Source organism: Trachemys scripta, chromosome 6, assembly GCF_013100865.1.
Source record: "Trachemys scripta elegans isolate TJP31775 chromosome 6, CAS_Tse_1.0, whole genome shotgun sequence".
Classification (NCBI taxonomy): Eukaryota; Metazoa; Chordata; order Testudines; family Emydidae; genus Trachemys; species Trachemys scripta.
The window spans coordinates 3,382,698-3,403,429 of NC_048303.1; the positions used below are offsets into that span (position 1 = coordinate 3,382,698).

The following is a 20,732-nucleotide window of genomic DNA, read 5'->3' on the forward strand; positions in this document are numbered from 1 at the left end:
CACTGGCTCTGTGTGACCTTGGGGGGTGGGGGGCAAGTCGCCTCATCCTTCTGTGCCTCAGTTTCCTTATTTCTAAAAGGGGGATTTTACCCCCTTGTAAAGTTCTCCGAGACCTTAAGATGGCAGGTGCTGTATCCGTGCAGGATGTTCATCCACCCAGTGCTCTGAACATCTGCAATTGGCAGTTTAGGCCTAGTGCCCAAAAACGAGACCCTCACCCTGAACTAAAAGCTTCCCTTGGTTCTACTGGTCCCTTCCAGTCCTGCCCCGCGGAGATCCGAGAACAGCAGCTGCAGCGCCACCGGCAGGTTGGGAGCTTTGGCTGTGGACCCAGCAAGCCTGTCATTCTCTGAGCTCTTCTAGCAGTTCTGAACCCATGTTCCTTTGGGTGTGTTCCTGATAACTCCTTGCCCTGGGCAGGGGCGGAATGCGGTGACGTGTTAGATCCCTTCCATCTCGTAACCCTAACCTTCCTTGGAGGATGAATTCTCAGGGCTCCAGTGATGGGGGGGTATTTCTGCAGGAGGTTGGACCTCCAAGGGTGGGGCACCACGCATCTCACAGCTCCTCTTGCTTTTGTTTGTCTTTGTAGCCATGCAGATATTCCTGAATCCTCCATCTGCTACTCAGGAGCCGTGCTGGAGTCTGTGATCAGAGCTGGGCGAGAGGTGAGGTCTTGTCTAAAATCCCAGGGTTGGCGCAGGAGGTTTCTCTCTGGGGTTTGTGGAAGGAGGCAGGGTGTGAGGGGTGTAGCTCTGGGGCCTAGGGACTCCTGGCTTGCTACTTGTGAGGTGCTGAGGTTAACAAAAGGACAGGAAATGTACCTGTCTGAACGCTCAGTGAGGCCCTGAGCTGGTGCAGCAAATTCACTGGCTCTGTGACTGTCTCATAATCCTTTCCTGCAGTTCCTCTGCTATTCCAGCCCTGAGGCACCTCACGCAAACACCGCCTCCTGTCGCCCTCGATCCTGACCCAGAACCTTCCTGCTTTTCCAGCCGTGGGGCTCCCTGTCACCTCTTCCCCTTTCCTCTGTTCTCTCAGGGTCTGCGATTAGCTTGCCTTGCTCTGGTTCCTGTGACCTCCTTTCCTTCCCCTCCACAATCTCCAGGATTCTGCTGCTAACGTCCTCTCCAGCTGTTCAGTCCCCTCTCTCCCATCCTCCAACCTCCTGCTGGCTCCCTGTCTGTGCCCCCGTCCAAGCCAAGTGCCTCATCTTCACCTTTAAGGAGCTATGTAATCTCACCATGTCCCGGCTCCTTGTGCACCTCCCAGTCTCCCTATCTCTCCTCATCATGGGAGTCCTTGGGAGTTGTAGCCCGGCTGCGGAGCCCAGCCCTTAGAGGAGAAACGGGCACATGAGGAAACCAAACTACAACTCCCACGAGGCACCAAACTCTCTTGATGCAGGGTATCTAAATAGAAATATTTCAGGTTTTAGACAGAATAACTTGATTTTGGGGTGTTTGATTTTTGTTATCAGAATTTGAAATTTTCCACAGAAAGCAGATGCTTTCTGTGAAAAAACATCTTTTAATCAAAAATCAAATTTTCTGTTGAAAAACAGTTTAGAGGAAAACTTTCACCCAGCCCTACTGCTTGCCTTAAAAGCTATAAAAGCACCATCAGAAGCAGTCCTGCCATGACTCTGGGGGATGGATTTGATGGGACCCATCTCTAACTTCCATAATCCAAAGCAGATTTGCACAGAACTGTTTGTTTTATCGCTAAGGCTAAGATTATGTCATGGAGATGACAGATTCTGTGATTTCCAGAGACCTCCATGACATTTTCTGCTTCAGCCCCAGGGTGGTGGAGCTGGAGCTGTCAGCCGGTGGAGGCCCCACACCTCACAGTCGCCATGGGTGGCAGAGACCCCTGCGGCTCCATTTTGTCCTGGTTATTTTTAGTAAAAGTCAAGGATTGGTCACGGGCGTCCATGAATTTTTGTTTATTGCCCGTGACCTGTCCCTGACTTTTACTAAAAATAACCAGGACAAAATCTTAGCCTTACTCCTTGCCCGTGAGCTCATAATGCTGCCCAGGTCCTGCTGTGTCTTGTTCTGTGGCTTCCCTTAGATGCTGCCCATGGCCCACAGTCTTCTGCGAGAAAACATCTCCAGGTGGCTTTGGCGCTTTTCAGCGTAAGGAGCCGTAGCGCTGAGAGGGATCCGTATTACCCTTTCCATCCTCCTTGGGGGCGGCTCTCTGAGCGCTGCTAATGTTACCTCCGACCTAAGCTGTGTCCTGTGCGGGAAGGAGGCTTTTACAGTGTCCCACTTGGGATGGGAAACCACCGTAAAGTGGGTCAGTTTTGTCACCCAATAAACTGGACAGCGTATTCCTCTGCCTCGTCCAAAGACAACTTGGATCAGCGTTGGAGAGAAACCCAATCCATACCCTGAGCCAAGCCTCCAGACCTGTTCTGTGGCCTGATCTTTCTGTCCCCCGTCACTGGCAGGGAGCAGTTGGGATGGCAGGCTAGTGCCAGGATTGAGAATAGCTCTCGCACGCTGGGGCCTGGATTCGAGGAGCTGCGAGGGTTGTGCACAGATGCTCCAGTAACTTTCATCTACGAGTGCTGCCTCTGGGAGCTGAGCAGGAAGGAATCCAAAATGGGGCCTGGAAGCAAGGACAGGGTGAGGAGGGTCTTGAGGTGCAGGGTTTCCTAGCCAGTAAGGTCAGAAGGTACAGTTATAATCGTCTGCTCTGACCTGCTGCTTAACCCAGGCCAGTGATTCCCGTTTAGCATGGCCTTCAAGCCTGTTGCACTGCCTGGGATAAGAGACCCTCAGCACAGCCGTGGCTGGCCTGGATCAGCTGACTCGGGCTTTGCCTACAGAGCTAAAAATTGCCATTTAGACGTTTGGGCTTGGACTGCGAAGGGGGTGGGTCTCAGAGCCTGGCTCCAGCCTGAGCCCGAAAGTCTACACGGCAATTTTTAGCTCTATAGCTTGCTAGCCCAGCGCCATCTAACCTGGGCTCTGAGATTTGGTGCCGCAAGTGTTTTGTTACAGTGTAGACATATCCTCCGAGGCTATGGCTCTGTATTGCCTATTTGCATGTCCCCTGCTAGCCAGGCCAGGGGACTTTGGGAAGATTGGGCAATGAGAGTCAGACAGCGGAGAGAGGGTGAACAAACCGTCCTGCTACTCTTTGTTGGGGTAGCCTTTTAAAGACTTCAGTCGGCAATTACCAACTGGTCCTGCAGAGGGCACTGCTGTTCTCCCACAAAAATCAGGCATCCTATAGCTGTCGATCTGCACGGTCCCTCTGAGCTGCGTCCTTGAAATCTGTCTCTGTTCCTGTTGTTTTGTTTGGTCCAGGCCCTCTCCTGAGGGTGATGGATGGGAAATCCCTCTCTCCTCTATGCTGACTACGTGCCCATCACTGGGCTATCTAGGCACCCTCGACATTTCCTCTCCCTCCTCGGTGTTACACTCTGCAGATACCTGTCTCGTTAGTCGTTGCTTTGCCAAGCCGTGCAGGCTGGGCTCTTGTCCGTCCCACCTGTCAGCCCCCTCGTCGGATGCTGCTCTTCCCTGGGCAGCGCCCCCTTAGTGACTGTCTCGAGTGGTGTGGTACCCGGAATGGAACGCAACGGCCGAGCTGTGCAGCGGGAGGGACTGGTGCCTCCCTTCTCCATGATTCAGTGCCTCTCCCTGGCAGCTTTGCCCTTATTTGCACCTATGTTGCATTGCCCTGGACATTTTGTGTGTGTGTGTGTGTGCCTTGCTACTTCCTCAGCTTCTCCCTTAGCGTGTACAGTATAATTCTCTGTGCTTCCTTTAGTGCCTTTTATAGGGATCTCTTCCCCTGCCACTGAAAAAAGCCACTTCTGGGGTAGGACATGGCAACTGTTGGACAGCCCACAGCAGCGCTGCGCTTGGCTCCTTGTACTCCTTTCCCTCCCTGTGGTGGCAGAGAGCAGCTGCCGGTATGCAGACTGCTCCCGTTGTCCCTGGTGGTGTTGGCCTGGTGATTGCGCTTGGCAGGTTGCAGAGAAGTTGGTGGGGGAACGGGTCCGTTGGCAGAGCTGCGCAGTGGGAGAAGCAGCAGGAGGGTTGCAGCTCCCTGCTGCTGTGGTTGAGGGTGCCAGCCTGGTGGAGGGCAGGGGTCCCGGGTTGGTTCCGTTGCACCTGCACTTACAAAAGGGTGGCGGGGGACTGAGCACCGCCATCTGACCGTCTGGGGTGTTCTCAGCCCGCAGGGACTGGGGAGGAGGCCATGGTCAGCATCGTCCGCTCCTACGACGACTTGAGCCGCAAGCTCTGGAACCTGGAGGGGCTGCCGCTGACGGTGACGGCCGTGCAGGGGACCCACCCGGCCCTCAGATACACGGACGTGAGTCTAACGTGGGGGGGCGAGCATGAGGGATGGGAATGACTGTGCCCTTCACCCCCCAGCAGGCTCAGCATAGGGGAGCTGGGTAACATCCTACCCATGGTGAGGAGCTGTGTGTGATGGAGACAGGAGCTGGTAGTGGAAGACTGGGGGCAGGGAATGGCTGCTGTGAGGTACTGGAAGGGGCTTGAGGCTGCGGCTGTCGCTTCAGACCCAGCCTGGGCGGAGGAGCCAGCCTTGCTAGGGAGCAGCGCTTAGTCCCCTTCTCCCTTCCAGGGGCTGAGCCCCCGGCCTTCACAGCACTCCCCAGTCCCTGCCCCCAGTGAGCGGAAGAGCTGATTCAGGAGGCCAACCTAGGTCTTGCATGTGGCCATAGGGAGCACTAGGCCCCAAGCCAGCCCTGGGCGGCTGGAGTTTGGATGGTGGCACCGCAGGGGTGGGCAATCCAGCACCTTGGGAGCTCTGGGAATGGTGCCCTGACTGTACCGTGATAGGGAATTGTCTCCTCCTGGTTCTGTTATTTATACTGCAGTAATTCTCCTAGGCCCCGGTCGGGGAGAAGGCTCCACTGCGTTGGGCGCTGTACGTACGCTCGCTCACAAGCATCCTAGGAGCTGCCACGGAAGAGCAGACCCAGTGGCTTTTCTCCTCTGCTGTCCTGTCTCCTGTGCGGCTTCCCCAGCCAATGACCCACCTGTGCCCTGGAGCACGAGCCTTGACCGGTGTGGTGCTGGTGCCATGCACACGGCTGCTTGCGTGGCTGTGCTCTTGCTGGCTGCGATGGTCGGCACGAGTATGGCACCGTGTTTGGGAGGGACGTGCTGCCTCGCTGGGTGCACCCCGCTTTCTCCAATATCACCCCATTAAACTCCAGTCTGGCTGTGTCCTAGGTCTTCCCTCCAACCCCCATGAAACCGGATTATTCGTACCACATGAGGATCAAGGATAAGGAGTCGCTGCTTCCATTGGCTCAGAAGCCCTGCCCGGCGTATATAGCCCCAATGAAAGGTAGGATAGCAAGGAGGGGAAACTGAGGCACGGGGGGGGGGGGGCGGTTGAGGGGAATAACTTGCCCAAGATTACGTGTGAAGTCCTGCATCTGTGCTGGAGCTGGGAACCAAACCCAGGAGTCCTGGCTCCCAGTGCCTTGCTCTAGCCACTAAGCCGCCCAGCCCTCTGCATTGTGACCTGGTCTTTCACTGCTGCCCCGGGCTCACCGTGTTCCTGTGGCTGCTTTAATCCCTCAGTTGTGTGCCACATGGAAGGGAGTGGCCAGTGGCCGCAGGACAAAGAAGCCATCAAACGCGTCAAAGCCGCTTTCCACCTCCGCCTGGCCGAGCTCCTCAACCAGCAGCACCAACTCCTCTGCCGGCCTGCAGCCACTCACACAGACGTGTACAAGGTACAGACAAGGGAATCTGGGGCGGGGGCAGGCAGGGATCCTTCTCTGATGGGCTGGTCTCAGGAGTCAAGGATCTTTTGTGCCTGGCTTCCTGTGAGGGAGCCAAAGGGGCTGTGGGGTGTGTACAGCGGCTGACACTGCCAGCCACAGAGCTGGGATTCTGGCTGGCGGGTCGCAGGCACCACCAGGCATGAGGCTGGCGTGCTGGTCCCTGTGTGTGTTCCACTGTGGGTACGCGTGTGCCCGGAGCTGAAGAACGTTGAAAGCAGCATCTGTTGATTCGCACACGTGCCCTGACTCACCTTGTGCCTCTGACCAAGGAGATAAAGGGCGGGGTGGACCGACTGCCTCCCCAGTTTCTTCTTGTTGCCGCATGGTCCTGGTCATAACGTCCAGTGTCTGAAACTTCAGCTTTATTCCTTTATCGGTGCGCACAGAGAGTGAGATAGCTGTAAGTAGCTGTTAGAGGTTTGAGTTTTAAAGTTTTATCTGGTCATTTTTAGTGTTTTTTAGTTACTCTCTCCAGGCTTGGGGAGCTCTCCTTCCACTCACCCCACCCCCATTCCCTGTTTCTGGTAGTGGGCTATACGCAGGACTCTGGGCTGATCAGAGCCAGGCTGGGGCAGCCCCCCATACATAGACCTGACTCAGCAAGAGGCGCCTTCTGCCATGAGTTCTGAATCGGGAGTGAAGGACTCTACCCCTGAAGATCTCTTGTTGGGGTCTTCTCAGGAGAGCAGGGAGCATTCTCATAAGCATGAGACTAAGTCTTCCTCCAAATCCACTTTGAAGAAGGCAGTCTGATTCAGCCCTGGCTAAACTGAGCAAGTATCTAAGCCCAGCCCAAGAAAACGTTGCATGTCCTAAGTCTCAGCAGCATGACAAGAAAGCTCACAAGTCTAGGGCTCCCATGGCACCAGATGGCGATCCGGCAGCACTGGTACCTTGCAAACACAAGCCACCAACGGAAGACAGATCCCTGAGAGCATCGGTTACCTGTGGTACCATCCTTGTCTTCCATGGCAGTGGCACAGACAGTCTCTACTGCGACTCCGGTGGTTCGGGCAGATGGGAGCCCTCTTGCTACAGGAAGAGCCAAGACCTACCCTCTTCCAGAGAACAAATTCTTTCTCCCAGGCCGCGTCTCCCCTCCTTCAGGTCCCTCCCTCTCGAGAGAGGTTACGACTCCCCCAGGAGACCTGACCTTTGGGAGGAGTCGGTCTCCCATTCCATCTTCGGGCTATGATTTTCCTCCTGTGGCGCTGTTGGTACCGCTGTTGGACCCAGAATCAGCTTTCTTCTCATCAGGAGATTCTGAATTGCCCAATGAACTGTCAGTCCCTCCTCCAAGACACACCTTCCTGGTCACAAGGACCAATTCAGGACCAAACCTCCACCTCATCACCTGCTTGGAACTGTTGGTACCCCATGCCATGGGAACCTCCGCAACCCTCATTCGATCCATCCTATTGGTTATACTGGGGGCTATGGGACCAGTACCATTCTGCAGAGCCGGTCTGGTCTGCTAGGGAGTCTCCTCTTCCCTCCCCTTTGAGAGGGCAACCGGAACTGCCCCCGGCCCAGCTGAGGAGTATGCGCCTGATCTGGTGGCTCCATGGGAACTGATGAGATGGCCGTCAATGTCTCCATCTCCAGATGAGGTGGTGACTCCAGTGTCTCCAACCCCCATTTGATGACTATCAGCACTTCCAAGAGCTTCTTCGCAGAATTGCAGGGGAGCTGCAGATTCCTCTTAAGGTATTGAGGATCCCGAACCTCAAGTTCCTGGATGTCCTCCAGTCCTCTGGCTCCAGTCGAATAGCATTCCCTGTTAGCTGGAGCCAGCTAGAGCAGTCTGGCAAGAGGACAGAGAAATGGTACTATGTTTCCAGCCAAAGCGGCGAGATTTCTGTTCTCTCATCCTGCCCCGAACTCTCTTTAGTGGTTCAGGAGCGATCCAGGGAACAACACCTACGATCTCCCCTGACTGATACGGAGGGCAAGCGTCTTGACTTATTGGGAAGGAAGGTCTTTTCTTCTTCTAGCCTCCAGTTCAGAACAGCCGACTACCAAGCGCTAATGGCTAAGTACAACTTCCTGAACTACTCAAAAATCGTGGACTTTGCTGACAGGCTTCCGCAGCAGGACAGAGCTAGTTGGCAGGCCCTCATAGAAGAAGGCAAACTTGTTGCCAGGACTGGTCTCCAATCAGTGGTAGATGCAGCTGATACATCTCCCAGAGGAATGCTCAGGGAGTCATGGCTCCATGCTTTGAGGCTTCCCAGGGAGGTCTAGAACACTATAGAGGTTTGAGACTCATCTGTTTAATCACGAGACGCCTGAGTCCATACACACTTTAAAGGACTCCAGGGCCGCACTCCACTCCCTGGGAGTATATATACCTGCCCCAAAGAGAGAATTCCACTGGCAACCATACAAGCCTAGACCGTTGGTTCAACAGTTCTATCACCAGCGACCTTTTGACCCAACCCGTAAGAAGCAGGGGTTCAAAAGTCCTGCTTGGCCGCAGGTTCCTCATCCCAATCCAAGCCCTTGGCTATGCGCTGTTTTTTGATGGGGGCTGCAAACTACTTAAGTCCTACCCTTCCTGACCCCTATGCACGCTTTGGAGGTCGTTGTCTAGCTCTCTTTTTTTCAGTACGTGGAGTGCAATAACAATGGACAAGTGTGTGCGAACGTCATCCATTCTGGCTATATGATGGAGTGTACGTCCCTACCCCCTCCAAAGCCCCCGTCCCCACCTCCACCCGTGTGAGAATGTTCTCAAATGAGAAGTGGAGTCCCTCTTACAGTGCGGAGCGATAGTGAGTTCTTCAGTACCAAAGGAGGGGTTTTTGCTCGATGTATTTCCTAGGCAGTTGGAGACCCATTCTCGACCTGCCGTCTCAACCACTTTAGTGTCAAACTCAAGTTTTGCACGGTCACAGTGTCATCCTTAATTCCATCCTTGGAAAAGGACATGTGGTTTACTGCCCTTGACATGAAGGATGCCTATTTTCACATGGACATCAACCCCACTCACAGACGCTTTCTCAGACTCGTGGTGGGCTCTGACCACTTTCAATACAGAGTATTCCCTTTCGGCATTGCTGCCACCCCCAGGGTTTTTACCGAGGTGTTCTCTATAGTAGAGCCAGTATCAGACACCATGGTGTCACTGTTTTCCTCTACCTCGATGATTGGCTCCTTGTCACCAGGTCATGCCAAGAGGTTTTCACATCCATTTGACAATCCTGCAACTCTTTTCCTCTTTGGGGGTCAGCCTAAATGCCAAAAAAAAATCTGTCCTCACCCCAAGCAGACTTTAGACTTCATTGGGGCATCCTTAAATTCAGTCACAGCAAGGGCTTTCCTGCCGAGGGATAGGTTTCAGGCTATGACCAAATCTTCTTGATCAGGTCATAAGCAGCCCCCGAGTACCTGTCAAGATTTTTCTCTCTCCTAGGTCATATGGCTTCATGCAATTATGTCATGCCATTTTTAAGATGCCATCTCTGTTGCCTACAAGTGTGGCTTCAAACAGTATACTCGCCAAACCGGCAGTCCGTGAACACCAGAGGGACTGTTCCTGTCCAAGTGATACCATCCTTGTCATGGTGGAAGAATCCCCGCTGGGTATGTGTTGATGTTCCCTTCTTCGCCTCCACTCTGGACAGAAGGATGATTACCAGTACACCCCTGTTGGGTTGGGGAGCCCAGAAGGACAACTGTCTAGCGCTGGTGTGACAGATTTTCGTTATCAGTCTGCCTGGGCCACAGTTGATCAGGCTGGGGCCACAGGATCTTTTTGGGGAGGAGATGACGAGGCACACCAAGTGTCTAAATGTTAAAGCTTTACTGATTAAAATAATAAAATCACAGCAGAGAGTGCTGGGAATGCTCCCACATCTCTCAGGGGAAGAAAGAAAGCTTTAATGCCCCAGTCCCTAACCCACTTTCATATTCACACACACACACACACACACACGACCTAGACTGGCCAAGTCTGGGTGTAACGTCAGAAGAAGGGAGGTGGAGGAGGGGGAGTTGGGCCCAGGCCGTCCAAGGATCCGCTGTGCTCTCCGAGTTGCTTCGGCTCTCAGGAGGGTCCTTGGGGGGGTTTTCATTCAGGGAACTCTGCTCCTGGTGCTCTTTGTGACAGTCCAAACTGGTTTTCTGTGGTCTCTTCAACTTTCCCCAAAACACACCGGTTTCAGGGCCATGAGACAGTTCTGTTTGTTCCTGGCTGGCCTTCGCTGTCTTGTTTCTTTTCCCGGCCCCTGCATTTTGTTCAACAACTTTCCTTTCTCACGGTTGGACTTCTCCCTTTCTGTCTTGGCAGGTAGCAGCTGGCCTTGGGCTGGAGTCAGCTTCTTATCTTTGGATTGAGCTTGCTAGTTGCAGCGTTGAGTTAACCCATTCTCTGCTTTCTTCCCTCCCCCCCCCCCCCCCTCGGCCTCTCGTAAACTTGCAAAGGAATCTTCCACTCTCCATTCACACACCTTTAACCCTCCCCAAAATGCTTTGCGATGCTTGCAACAGCGTTAGCAATATACAGTGCTGATCTACCTTCCTAGGGGGAGGGGGCCATTGGGTTGTGACATTGGGCACCTGGACATCTAGAGAGTCCAGGGTGCACGTCAATGTTCTGGAGTTGCGGGCTGTTCGAAGGGCTTGCAAAGCTTTTCTCCCGCTCATTCAAGGTCACTGTGCCATTGTGGCGATGGACAACATCACAACAGTCCTTTATATCAACCAATGGGGAGGAGCGAGATCCATTCCCCTGCGCACAGAAGCGGTCAGTCTGTGGAGCAGGTGCATTGGCAGTCTGCCTCCCAGGAAACCAGAATGTGCCAGTGGATTCTCTCAGCAGACATTGTGCCGTTGATGGTGAGTGGGACCTACACGACTCTGGTGAACAATATTTTGACTCTGTGTGGGAACACCACCAGGGACCTGTTCATCTCTGTCATGAACCATTAGCTTCTTGCGCCTTGTCTCTCCTATCCATGAAGGTTGCATTCCTGGTTGCCATCACCTCAGCCAGGAGGGTTGGTGAGCTTGGGGCATTGTATTCCATAAGGACAAGGTTTCATTACATTTACACCCTGAATTCACCCCCCAAAGCAGTTTGCGTGTCACCTGAATCAGTCAGTTCGCTTACTTGTGTTCTTCCCAAAACCTCTCACGCCCTCAGAAGAAAGGAGGCTCCAATCCCTCGATGTTCAGCGAACCTGAGCCTTTTACCTGCAGAGAACAAAACCAATCAGAAGCTCTCCTAGACTGTTTGTCAGCATAGTGGGAAGGGTCAGGCTGTCTCCTCTTAAAGAATCTCCAAATGGATCTCAGCAGAGCAAAATACAGCCCACTGGCTGTTTAGTCTTCCCCCCGCCTCATGGGGTAAGAGCTCATTCCACAAGAGTGCAAGCAATGGCCATGGCATTGCTTCAGTAAGCGCCTTTACTTGATATCCGCAAGGCGGGTGGCTCGAGCGGCTTTCACACCTTTGTGAGATGCTACGTCTTGGTAGCGGATTCCTCCGTTTGGTGCATCTTCTGGAATGGTAGTCCTTGATTTGGCTCTGCTATCCACGACCTCACACTCTCCTCCTTTTGGGGTCCTGCTTGTCCGTCACCCACAGTGGAATACACAGAGGGACCAGCACTCAAAAAAGGAAAGAAAGTTATTTTACCTTGTAATAACTGGAGGTTTTTCGAGATACGTGGTCCCTCTCCGTGTTCCACTACCCACCTTCCTTCCCCTCTGCTTCGGATCTTCTGTGATTCGTGGTGGAGAAGGAACTGGAGAGGTGGTTGCCCCGCCTTTTATCTCCTTGGTTGGAGGCACCAGGTGAGCCAGGGTGCGTATGCAGACCAGTAGTCGCTGCTTTCAGTATTCTCCAGCTCCAGGCACATGGAGCGCGTGCGTACCCACAGTGGATAACGGAGAGGGATGACATATCTCCAAGAACCTCCAGATACGATAAGTAACTTTTCTGCATCCTTGCCTTGGGGATACAAGTTCAAGGCATAGGCTGTGTATGTTGCTCTGGGCTCCTGCCCCCATCTGCTGTGGCTCACTCTCCTGCCCTCCCTCTCTCAGGATGGCTACGTTTTCCGCCTCCAAGTGGCCTACCACAGGGAGCCCCAGATCCTGAAGGAGGTGGTCACTCCAGAGGGGATGCTGAAGTACCGGGACACAGAGGAGTCTCAGCAGCTGGAACTGGAGACGCTCCACCTGCCCTACCTGACCAGCTCTCTGCACGGGTAAGGAAGAGGGTATGCCCTGCAGGGAGAGAGGAGTGCATTATGGGTAGGTGTGACTGTTGGTGCCTGGAGGGGCCACACTGAGATTGCTTAATCAGGACAAACTGCAAAGAATGGGACAGACGATCCCCAAAACTAGTGGTGGTTATAATTAGGATCACCAAGTCAGCAACAAAACAGCTTCTACAATACACCTCTACCCTGATATAACGTGACCTAGTATAACACGAATTTGGATATAATGGGGTAAAGCAGTGCTCCGGGGGGTGGGGCTGCGTGCTCCAGTGGATCAAAGCAAGTTCGATATAACACGGTTTCACCTATAACGCGGTAGGATTTTTTGGCTCCCGAGGACAGCGTATATTGGGGTAGAGGTGTACCTTCCTGGCTACTCAGAAGTCAAAACCACAACTCCCTTAAAGCAACCCAGCCTTGGGCTCCCACCCAGACAAAGTCAAATATGATGAGGATTATGAAAAATCTTGTTCATCCTATAAAAAGTCCTACCAATCCCAAGCGATCAGACACAATACCCACCAGGTCAATGAATATCTCAGATCTTACCCAAATACGCGCTTACAGCCAATTCTTATTAACGAAACTAAGGTTTATTTTGAGAGAGAGAGAGTGTGTGAGTATTGTGGTTAAAAGATCATTTGTACATACAGATATGAATAAAGTTCTTAGGTCAGTTTCATAGTAGAGACGGTGAGCTGCTGAGTTGCAAAAACTTCTTTCCAGAATCAGTTCATCAGGTTATAGTCCGAATAGGCAGCCCATATAAAGAGTTTGTTCAAATTCTTCCATGGGAAATAGCAGGGCAATCCAGACGGGAGCTGAAGGCTTCTGTCTCGGGACACAAGTTTCCCCTGACCAAGCTTAAGCAGATCTGAGATACAGGATCAGGGCCCTAGAGTTCTTTTATAGATCTCTGGCAGGCTATCAATAGCCTCTTGACAGCAGGTATTCCTTGGGTGAAGCATTGCAGTTTTGAGGTAAAACCTTCTATTTCCTATGTACGCACAGGTACTTGGTTGCATTCATCAGCATAAGATAATTATCCATTAAGCAGTTCATAGATAGTTTGTCTATATTTCTCTTTGAAGTTTATAGTAATGGTATTATTACACTCAAGTTCCATCTGGTGTTAATCCCTTCTCATCTCTGAATCAATAGATATAGTAACAGACAGGAACCATCTGGTTACATGGTTAATCTCTAATAAGATATAAGTAAACACATACGAATACCTTTTAATATTTACCTCTAATTCTCTAACAATGTAGGTTTGCTCTAGGCTATCGGACATGGCTACGTTAGCTATTTATAAGGAATAGCCCTAATTACCATTTACATACGTTTCTAATATGTCTTTAAAGGTTGCATTTGGGTCATTTAGCCTGCTAGTTGCGTAACCCTTTCTGGCTCAGTGTCACAGTAGGGAACTGGTCCTCCAGCTCTCTGTCTATAAGGAACGGGCAAAGCATTGGGGGGGGGGGGGGGAAGGAGAGGGAGAGAGGAGTGCATTGTGGGTAGGGAACTGATTGGCAGCTTTCTGCTAGATCTGAGAGACCTTCCCCTCCAGTTATGGTGACCGGTGGGTCTGGGCAGTCGCTCAGTAGCAAAGTAATAGCAGTTGTAGCAGCAAGGGTATGGAGTGAATGAGACTGACCCATTCCCCCTTCCCTCTCCACAAAACCCCAGCAAATCCAGTGCTTGCAGCAAACGATCCATCCGTTCACAGCTCTGCAATCAGAGGCCATTGGGGTGGATTGGGTGACTGGGATAATGAGGTCACGTTGTTGCTTCTCTTCCTTCTCCCTGCAGGCTCCAGCAGCAACACCCCGCCTTCAGTGGCACCTCGCGGCTAGCCAAGCGCTGGGTCCGCGCCCAGCTGCTGAGTGACAGCCTCTCGGATGAGTGCGTGGATCTGCTGGCGGCGTCTCTGTTCCTGCACCCAGCACCTTTCACCCCGCCGAGGTGAGAACCGGGGAGCCCTGGCCTCACTGCTTTTTATGTTGGATTAACTCCCTCATGTTTTCTCGGGGTGGTTTGGGTGAGGGAACTGAGGGCAGGGCTGGGAGAGGAGGGGGGCGGGGCTGGGAGTCTGCCCCAGCACACTCACTGCGATTTTAATGGCTTATTAATGAAGTGCAGTTGGGGACTAGTTCAGTCCTGAGAAGCTGCATGGGTGACTGGTCCTGAGCCACCATGGGCGATGAGTAGGGACCTACCAAATTCACGGTCCATTCTGGTCAACTTCAGGGCCAGAGGGTTTTCAAATTTGGTCAATTTCACGATTTCAGGAGCCACTGGAGGAGGAAGCCCTGAGTTTGCGGAGCTGGGCGGGGACAGAAGTTGGAGACCCCAGCCCCTGGCTGCAGCAGTGGGCGGAAGCCCCGAGCCTGGGCTGCCCTGAACCCGGGCTACCCTGGCAGGGGGCGGAAGCCCCGAGCCTGGGTTGTCCGGCTACAGCTGCCAGGAAGGGAAGCCTGGGGAGGAATCCCCGAGCTTGGTGCCACCACAGGAGCCAAGGCTGCGGGGGGATAGAAGCCCAGAGCCCAGCTTCCAGGCTGCCGCAGCTGAGAAGTGAGGGTGTATCAGCAGACAGGGGCCTGGCTGCAGAAGGGCTGTGAGATAAAGGGGGATGTGTGCCCCAGGTTGGGGATGGGAGGCTCTGGAGATGCAGTCACACCAAGGGGCTATGGGAATAAACATCTGTGCAGTTCCCCTGGTACTAATCCTTCCTCTGGGGTTTAACCATCCTCAGTTAGGGTCACACTCGCGCTTTCCCGCAGCTGAATGTGAGGCTGGAACAGCGTGAACCCCAGTTACTCCCATCTGCTGTTCCTGTCCTGCTTCTAGATGGGCATGGGTGTCAGGACTCCTGGGTTTATGATGTTGATGAGATGGCTTCCATACATACGTTGGGAGCTTCCTGCTGGCAGCGGAAGCCTGGCTTGTTAGCCGGGGAAACTTGGCATGTTTAAAACTAGATGGAACAAAACACTAGTAAATGTACCATAGAGACCAATCCTGCACTGGCCCTGGGCAGGTGGACTCGACAGGACTCAGCAGAGTCCGATTTCTCCCCATAAGTTGTGCTGTTTATAATGCCACACACTGCTAGGGAGTCTTTTGTCTGAGGCTCTCAAAGCACTTCACAAGCATTAATTAAGCCTGTCCATTGCCTTGTGCTGGCATGTATAGTCCCCTGTTTTATGGGGAGGGAAACAGGCACAGAGGTGAAGCGACTTGCCCACTAAGAGAGTGGCTCACTCCAGCCCCCCTCCCCCGCTGTAACCACTAGACAAAACTGCCTCTCTGTGGAAGAGGCAGACACAGAAGATGGAGAGGACCGAGGAGAACGTTTTGCCCCATCCCTGGTTTCAGTCACAGGAATGTGACTGGGGGAGAGGCTCCCACCTGACTTCAATGAACGGTCCCTCCTCAATGGGCCAGAGAGGCCAAAATGCCCATGGTCCCTGGCCGTGAGGAGGTTCCTCCCTCGCTCCCCTAGCTGGGGTTCTGCAGTGCCTGGCTCGGAGCTCCTTTGTGTGCAGGTGGTGCATTCTCTCTCACCCCGTTACAGTGGTTTCTATCTTGCCTGCAGCTCCCCTCAGGTGGGCTTCCTTCGCTTCCTTCACCTGCTCACGGCCTTCGACTGGAAGAACAGCCCCCTCATTGTTAACCTGAACGCCGACCTCAAAGGTGAGTGGATGGGGCCCCGCGCAGCCCACGGCGCCGTGCCGCACGTCCTCTGGCTGCCCTTCGCTCAGGTGTGGCCGTGAGGAGATGGGTGACGCCGGCGGATCCTGGCCTGCCTTGTTCTCAGCGAGAGCCCTGCAGATGGTGCTGCTAATCGGTGGCGCTGTGTGGGGACTGGGCGGCTCGGGGTTGGTAATGGGGTATACGGAACCTTCCACCACAAGTTGTGGGGCTCACTGTGACCCAAGTGGCCTGAGTCTGTTGTGGCTGGTGGGCAGGCTCTGTGGAATAAGATTGATGGGCATCGCTTTCTTGTGGACAGGTTAGAGAAAAATCACTGTCCCTGTTGGCCCTAATAGCACTGTGGCTGCATGGAGACTTCTCCATTGGGAGATCTCTCCATAGCAGGAGACAGATGCATTGATTAGGCCATGTGAGGAAAGCCTTTGTACCGTCCTGTTTACCTCAGTTAAACCCTCTTGGACAATCCCTGTGGGTATGCTCAGGAAGAGGGGAAAGACCAGGGACTCGGCCTATTCAGAGGCTGGTTGGGTTGCCATTTTGGGGGTGAGAGCAGCTACCTTGCTCGGAACCAAATCGAGACCACTTGCCCTCGTTTCACTGCAGCCACTCAGGGGTTGTTGGGAGAAGCTGCTTTTCAGCTGCTGCTGACCTGGGCCAGTTTGGAGGCAGAAGCTGAAAGCCTCCATATCCTGTGACCAGTCACCAAAGCTCCCTCTGGCTGGGAACGCCTTCCTCGTTGGAGTGGTTAGCTGGGAACCCAAGCAGCAGATTATCTGGGACTCACAGCGCCTGGGATGTGGGCTGGTTTCTTGTTCTGTTTTTTCCTTGTAGGTTTTAATGTCTTAATCCCCCAGGTGTTTGGGGGTGGGGGAAAGTAGGTTCTTTGTGTTTTATTGCTTAGATCTCTTGGTGTAGCTGTCTCTAATTTCCAAGGAGTTTACCTCATTTCCTCCTGGACATAGTTTGCCTCCAGGCAATACCCACGCTCTAGTCTATTCATTGTGAGACATGTTTGCTAGCACCGCTACCAGGGATGCTGTGTGGACATGATAATATAGGACATTGAACTGGGACTTGGGAGACCTGGATTCAATTCGTGGCTTTGCCATTGGCCTGCTGGGTGACTTTGGGTTGGTCATCACCACTCCCTGTGCCTCAGTTTTTCCCATCTGTAAAATGGGGATGAGGATACTGACTTCCTTTGAGATCTGTGGATGGAAAGTGCTATGTAGGAGCTAGGTGTTGGTATTATTTTTAGGGCTGTTTGATTAATCGCGATTCAATTTTTTGAGTTAATTGTGATGAAAAAAATTAATCGCAGTTTTAATCATATTGTTAAACAATAGACTACCAATTGACATTTATTAAATTTTTTTGGATGATTTTCTACATTTTCAAATATATTGATTTCAATTACAACACAGAATACAAACTAGACAGTGCTCACTTCACATTATTTTTTATTACAAGTATTTGCACTGTAAAAATGGCAAACAAAAGAAATAGTATTTGTCAGTTCACCTTATACAAGTACTGTAGTGCAATGTCTTTATGGTGAAAGTGCAACTTACACATTTTTTTTATTTTTATTTTTTTATTACATAACTGCACTCAAAACCCAAACAGTGTAAAACTTTAGAGCCTACAAGTCCACTCAGTTCTACTTCTTGTTCAGCCAATCGCTAAGACAAACAAGTTTGCTTACATTTACGGGAGATGATAAGAAGCGGGCAGCATTTACAGTGTCACTTGAAAGTGAGAACAGGCATTCGCACGGCGCTTTTGTAGCTGGCATTGCAAGATATTTACGTGCCAGATGCGCTAAAGATTCATATGTTTCTTCATGCTTCGGCCACCATTCCAGAGGACACGCTTCCATGCTGATGATGCTCGTTTAAAAAAAAAAAAAAATGCATTAATTAAATTTTGTGACTGAACTCCTTGTGGGGAGAATTGTATGTCTCCTACTCTGGTTTACCTGCATTCTGTCATATATTTCATGTTATAGCAGTCTCGGATGATAACCCAGCAGATGCTGTTCGTTTTATGAAGACTTTCACTGCAGATCTGACAAAATGCAAAGAAGGTACAATGTGAGATTCCTAAAGGTAGCTACAGCACTCGACCCAAGGTTTAAGAATCTGAAGTGCCTTCCAAAATCTGAGAGGGACGAGGTGTGGAGCATGCTTTCAGAAGTCTTGAAAGAGCAACACTCCAATGTGGAAACTACAGAATCCAAACCACCAAAAAAGAAAATCAACCTTCTGCTGGTGGTATCTGACTCAGATGATGAAAATGAACGTGTGTCGGTTTGCACTGCTTTGGATGGTTATTGAGCGGAACCCGTTATCAGCATCAACGCATGTCCTCTGGAACGGTGGTTGAAGCATGAAGGGACACATGAATCTTGAGTGCATCTGGCACATAAAATGTCTTGCGATGCCGGCTACAACAGTGCCATGTGAATGCCTGTTCTCACTTTCAGGTGATATTGTAAACAAGAAGCCAGCAGCATTATCTCCTGCAAATGTACACAAACTTGTTTGTCTGAGCAATTGGCTGAACAAGAAGTAGGATTGAGGGGACTTGTAGTGTCTAAAGTTTTACATTGTTTTATTTTTGAATGCAGGTTTTTTTTGTACTTAATTCTATATGTGTAAGTTCAACTTTCATGATAAGAGATTGCACTACAGTACTTGTATTAGTGCTGATATTGGAAGTGATCATGACCTTGTGATGCTAAACTTTTGGCTGTGGCTAAGGAAAATCGTCAGGCCAAAGTTCACCAGAATCAGGTTTGACTCAGAAAGACTTAGACCGAAGCATTGCAGAGTCATTCCAAGCAATGATCAGTGGAAAATTTGCTCCGCTGCTTGCTCTAGAGGAAGACGTAGAAACGATGACCAACAATTTCAACGCTGTAATGAATGAGGCAGCAATGGACATTCTTGGGGAAACTCCGGAAGAAGACAAAACTTTGTGTCACAAATGAAATACTACAAATGTGAGACATTGGAAGAGAACTCGAGAGACAAGAACAGCACTGATCAGTACAGAGCGATTGGCAGAAAGATCAAGAAAGGAATGAAGGTGGCCAAAGAGATACGGATTGAAAAAGAGTGCTCTAAAATTGAAGAGTGTATCAATAATAAAAGTAGCAATAGAGCCTTCCAGATTGTAAAAGATCTGATGAAGGAAAGATGGACCAAAGCTAACACAATTCAAGACAAAGAAGGGAACAATCTTACAGAAGAAAAGGACATCATCAATAGGTGGACAAATTACTGCTCTGATCTATACAACCACCAGACAAATGGAGATCCTAGTGTCCTAGACAGCCTAGATTCAATAGAGGAGGATGACTTTCCAATACTCCGTGAAGAAATGGAGACAGCAGTGAAATAGCTCAAGAACGGAGAGGCTACAGGTATTGACAACATCCCAGCTGAACTGATGAAATTCAGGGGAGAAATAGTAATAGATATACTCAACAAGATTTGGCAGACCGGTGAGTGGCCCTGCATGTGGACACAGTCACTAATCATCACTCTGCCAAAGAAAGGCAACCTGGAATTGTGTCAAAATTGGTTAGCCAAAAATACTTCCTTTTTTTTGGAATGGGTTACCTAGGGAAGTGGTGGAATCTTCATCCTTAAAGATTTTTAAGACCCGGCTTGACAAAGCTCTGGCTTGGATAATTTAGTTGGTTTTGGTCCTGCTTTGAATAGGGGTTTGGACTAGATGACCTCCTGAGGTCTCTTCCAACCCTAATATTCTGTGATTTTTATGATCCCAGCAAAGTGTTGTTGAAAGTCCTATTGAAGAGATTGAAGCTGCAAATGGAGAATAATCGCTGAAGAACAGGCTGGCTTTCGTGCTGGAAGTACCACAGAACAGATTTTCAGTCTTCGTGTTCTATGTGAGAAGTATGTACAACATCAGCAGGACATCTACCACGTCTTTGTTGACTTCAAGAAGGAGTTTGACAGAGTATGGCACGAAGCTTTCTGGGCAACCACAAAGAAGTAAAATGTTGGTTGTAAGCTTATTCTTACCATTAAACAACCGTATGCCAAGGTCAGCAGTGCAGTTCTTGTCAATGGCACAATAGGAGAATGGTTTTGAACAATTGTTGGAGTCCGGCAAGGCTTCCTTCTTTCATCCACACTGTTCAACATCTACTTGGCGCGCATAGTGACCGATGCCCTAGAAGATCACAGATGCGCAGTCAACATTGGGGGGGGGCGAATAATCTCAAATCTTCGGTTTGCTGATGACATTTACGGCCTGGCAGGCAGCGAAGATGAACTTGCCAACCTTGTGAAACGAGTGGCTGAAACCTCTGCAAAATACAGCATGGAAATCAGTACAGAAGCCTGTGGAACCCCATAAGATTGGGTCCCTAATCCATGAACTATTGGAACTCATTTACAAAACGTTACTTAAACATGACATGAATATATTGTCTCGTACTATAGAATTTATAATCCCTATTCTATGGCGAGACATTATAGCTCAAAGATATATCTTATCTTTAGATTGGTTTTTTCCTCAAAAAGCATTTTATCAAAAAATCTGATTTTAAATAAACAAAAAAATACTTCACACAACACACAGGCAACCTTTGGGACTCATTGTCCGGGGATGTTGTGAAGGCCTAACATAAAACTTGGTTCGAAAGAGAATTAGATAAGTTCGTGAGGATAGGCTCGTCAATGGCTATTAGCCAAGATGGTCAGGGACGCAGCCCCATGCTCTGGGTGTCCCTAAACCTCCAAACGCCAGAAGCTGAGACTGGACGACAGGGGATGGATCTCTTGAAATTGCTTGGTTCTGTTCATTCCCTCGGAAGCATCTGGCATTGGCCTCTGTCAGGATACTGGGGTAGATGGGCCATTGGTCTGACCCGTTTGGCCATTCTTAGGCTCTGTATTATGCCTGCCCAAGAGAGGGACCTGTGGGCTGGGTTGGTAAAGAAGAAACTTCCTGAA

At 50.9% G+C, this 20,732-nt stretch overlaps 1 protein-coding gene across 1 annotated transcript in view; it reads left to right on the plus strand.

The window, feature by feature from the left end:
- The window catches only part of NOL6 (nucleolar protein 6), a 66,825-nt gene that overhangs the window by 15,953 nt on the left and 30,140 nt on the right, over window positions 1–20,732 (plus strand). Inside the window, exons 15-21 of the mRNA XM_034774424.1 lie at window positions 593–668; window positions 4,201–4,341; window positions 5,232–5,349; window positions 5,589–5,743; window positions 11,846–12,009; window positions 13,837–13,989; window positions 15,623–15,720. Coding sequence (XP_034630315.1) covers window positions 593–668; window positions 4,201–4,341; window positions 5,232–5,349; window positions 5,589–5,743; window positions 11,846–12,009; window positions 13,837–13,989; window positions 15,623–15,720 — 905 coding nt within the window. The remainder of the gene's footprint in view (window positions 1–592; window positions 669–4,200; window positions 4,342–5,231; window positions 5,350–5,588; window positions 5,744–11,845; window positions 12,010–13,836; window positions 13,990–15,622; window positions 15,721–20,732) is intronic.